The 2,586-nt window shown below is 44.5% G+C and overlaps 1 protein-coding gene across 1 annotated transcript; it reads left to right on the plus strand.

Annotated features, from left to right (window-relative positions):
- The first annotated feature begins 525 nt into the window (after positions 1–525).
- On the plus strand, positions 526–1,633 carry LOC110038032 (chitinase 2-like). Its single transcript, XM_020742791.1, has 2 exons — positions 526–1,045; positions 1,178–1,633. The coding sequence occupies exons 1-2, from the start codon at positions 539–541 to the stop codon at positions 1,583–1,585; spliced, it is 915 nt and encodes a 304-aa protein (XP_020598450.1). The 5' UTR covers positions 526–538; the 3' UTR covers positions 1,586–1,633.
- The last annotated feature ends 953 nt before the right edge of the window (positions 1,634–2,586 follow it).

Here is a 2,586-nt window from a genome sequence, read left to right on the forward strand (position 1 = left end):
AATCACGACCAACGTTTAACACTATTTTAATTTTTCAGTCTTCAAATAACCTCCCGATTTTTTTCCCACCGCACTACCCAAAAAATCTACCCCAAACGGGCCCTTAGTTGTCATTATCATATTCAGAGCTTCATGCCAGTGCGGACTTGAAAGAGGGTTTAATAACTAATTATTTATAATTATCGACAACTGCCACTAAAAAAATTAAGAAGAGGCTCAAATATATGATTAGAATAATTGTTAAGAAAATTTTTCCGCAAAACCTTGTGTTGCGTTCAAGGCCCTCTAACCAAAATACTCCAGAAGTCGACCACCCTGCCTGCCCAGTTGTTCACATATAATTTATAATGATATCCCAATGCTTTTTTATTCTATTTAAATAATATAAAATTCTCTTTTTTTATTTATAAATAATACAGATGTTATAAATATAAAGACAAAAATATATATATTTTCATTATCTAAATTTTTTTCTCTATAAATACTTACCATGATATCTAGATTTGCTTCATCCTCGGAAGCCAATTAATCATCAGCAATGGCATCCACAATGCCCCTCTTCTCCCCGCTCCAACCAGTCCTACTACTGCTACTGCTACTAACTTCAGTCACCGCCGCCACTTTAGCTCCGAAGAACTCGGAGATTTTCCGGGAATACATCGGCGCTGAATTTAACGGCGTCAAATTCTCCGACGTGCCCATCAGCCCCTCCGTCGACTTCCACTTCATCCTCTCTTTTGCCATTGACTACACATCCGACGGCAGCTCCTCCACCAACGGTCACTTCAACGTTTTCTGGGACTCCAACAACCTCTCCCCAAACGAAGTCAACGCCATCAAATACAGCCGCAGCAGAGTCAAAGTAGCCGTTAGTCTCGGCGGCGGCTCCGGCGGCCACCGGCCCCCCCCATCCGTCGACTCCTGGGTCGATAACGCCGTCAAATCCCTCACCGCCATCATTCGGCGCTACAATCTGGACGGTATCGACATTGACTACGAGCATTTCAAAGCCGACTCCGACACCTTCGCCGAATGTATTGGGAATGTCGACTCCTGGGTCGATAACGCCGTCAAATCTCTCACCGCCATCATTCGGCGCTACAATCTGGACGGCATCGACATTGACTACGAGCATTTCAGAGCCGACTCCGACACCTTCGCCGAATGTATTGGGAAGCTGATTGTGACTCTGAAGAACAATCGCGTCATATCTTTTGCTTCCATCGCTCCTTTCGCCGACGAAGATGTCGAGAAACATTATCTCGCTCTTTGGAAAAAGTATGGGAAGCATATAGACTATGTGAATTTTCAGTTCTACGCTTATGATTCGAGCACGACTGTGCCTCAATTTTTGAGCTATTTTGAGACCCAGAGAGGGAAATATGAAGGAGGGAGAGTGCTTGCGAGCTTTGGAACTGATTCGGGCAGTGGAGGATTGAAGCCGGAGAATGGATTCTTTGGTGCGTGTAAGAGTTTAAAGAGGGAGGGAAAGTTGCAGGGGATTTTTGTATGGTCTGCTGATGATTCTATGAAGAATGGCTTCAAGTATGAGAAGGCATCTCAGTATTTGCTTGCGAGCTACTGATCTGTTTGATTTTAATTTCAGTGGTATTTCCGGACTTGGTAAGCATGGCATAGTGTAAATTTATGTGTATGTGGTGGATGGTTTATGTTTTTATATATGTATGTAATTTCTATGTTGGTTGCATTTCATAGAGCTGTGTATCTATTTAGGAGAGCTTGTGATTTGCTTGTGGTTTTGTTTATGGAGGAAAGTGTTATTGTGTTAAGAAGTAAATGTTTCTCTCAAATGAAGTGTGTTGCTGACATTCTTGTTGAAATGAGTATTGATTTGTTATGTATGACTCATATATCAGGAAATTTGGAAGGAGTTTGGTTTTGCTAGAAGAATCGTGATAGGGCCTGCGAGAGGAGTTCGCAGAATTTGCGATTCGCGACAGACGAAAAGTGTTGGCGAAGGAGAAGGTTTCGATGAACAGAGGATCGCTTCGGTGCGTCTTCCGCAGTCGAGAGGATTTTCCAGGGAGGAAGAAGCAGTTCGCTGCATTTTCAGGGCGAATCACGACAGTTGGATCGCAACAGAGGATTAGTTCGCGATCGAAGGGTCTCTACCACAGGAGCAGTTCGCGTAGGGCAGCGAATCAGAGCAGACGGAGAGAAGTTCAGGCCTTTCGGGAAGCAGTTCGCACTAACCTCTTCCTCTTCCGCAGAGAAGGATTCACGAGGGTGAACTCGAGTAGAAAGGCTTGCGACAACCTGCACCTAGAGTTTGCAAGGAGCTTTGCAGTCAAAAATCGCAGAGGAGTGCCAGGGTTTGCGAATTGCAGACGTGAGGAAGAGTTCACGATGGTTACGAATTTTGGTGAGCAGAAAGAGTTGCGACGACGCAAGGAGTTCGACAAAGCTTTGTGAACAGTTCTGCAGCAGTTTCGCAAGGGAGTTCGCGAAGAGTTTGGCAAGGTTTTGTCGTGGGAGGATTTTTGCAGAGAAGAAGTGCTTAAGAAGGTCGCAGAAGGAAAGAAGAGAGGGAATCTTTAGAATGCCGCAGAGAAGGTAGACTGGCTC

Source organism: Phalaenopsis equestris, unplaced genomic scaffold, assembly GCF_001263595.1.
Source record: "Phalaenopsis equestris unplaced genomic scaffold, ASM126359v1 Scaffold229415, whole genome shotgun sequence".
In the NCBI taxonomy this organism is placed as follows: domain Eukaryota; kingdom Viridiplantae; phylum Streptophyta; class Magnoliopsida; order Asparagales; family Orchidaceae; genus Phalaenopsis; species Phalaenopsis equestris.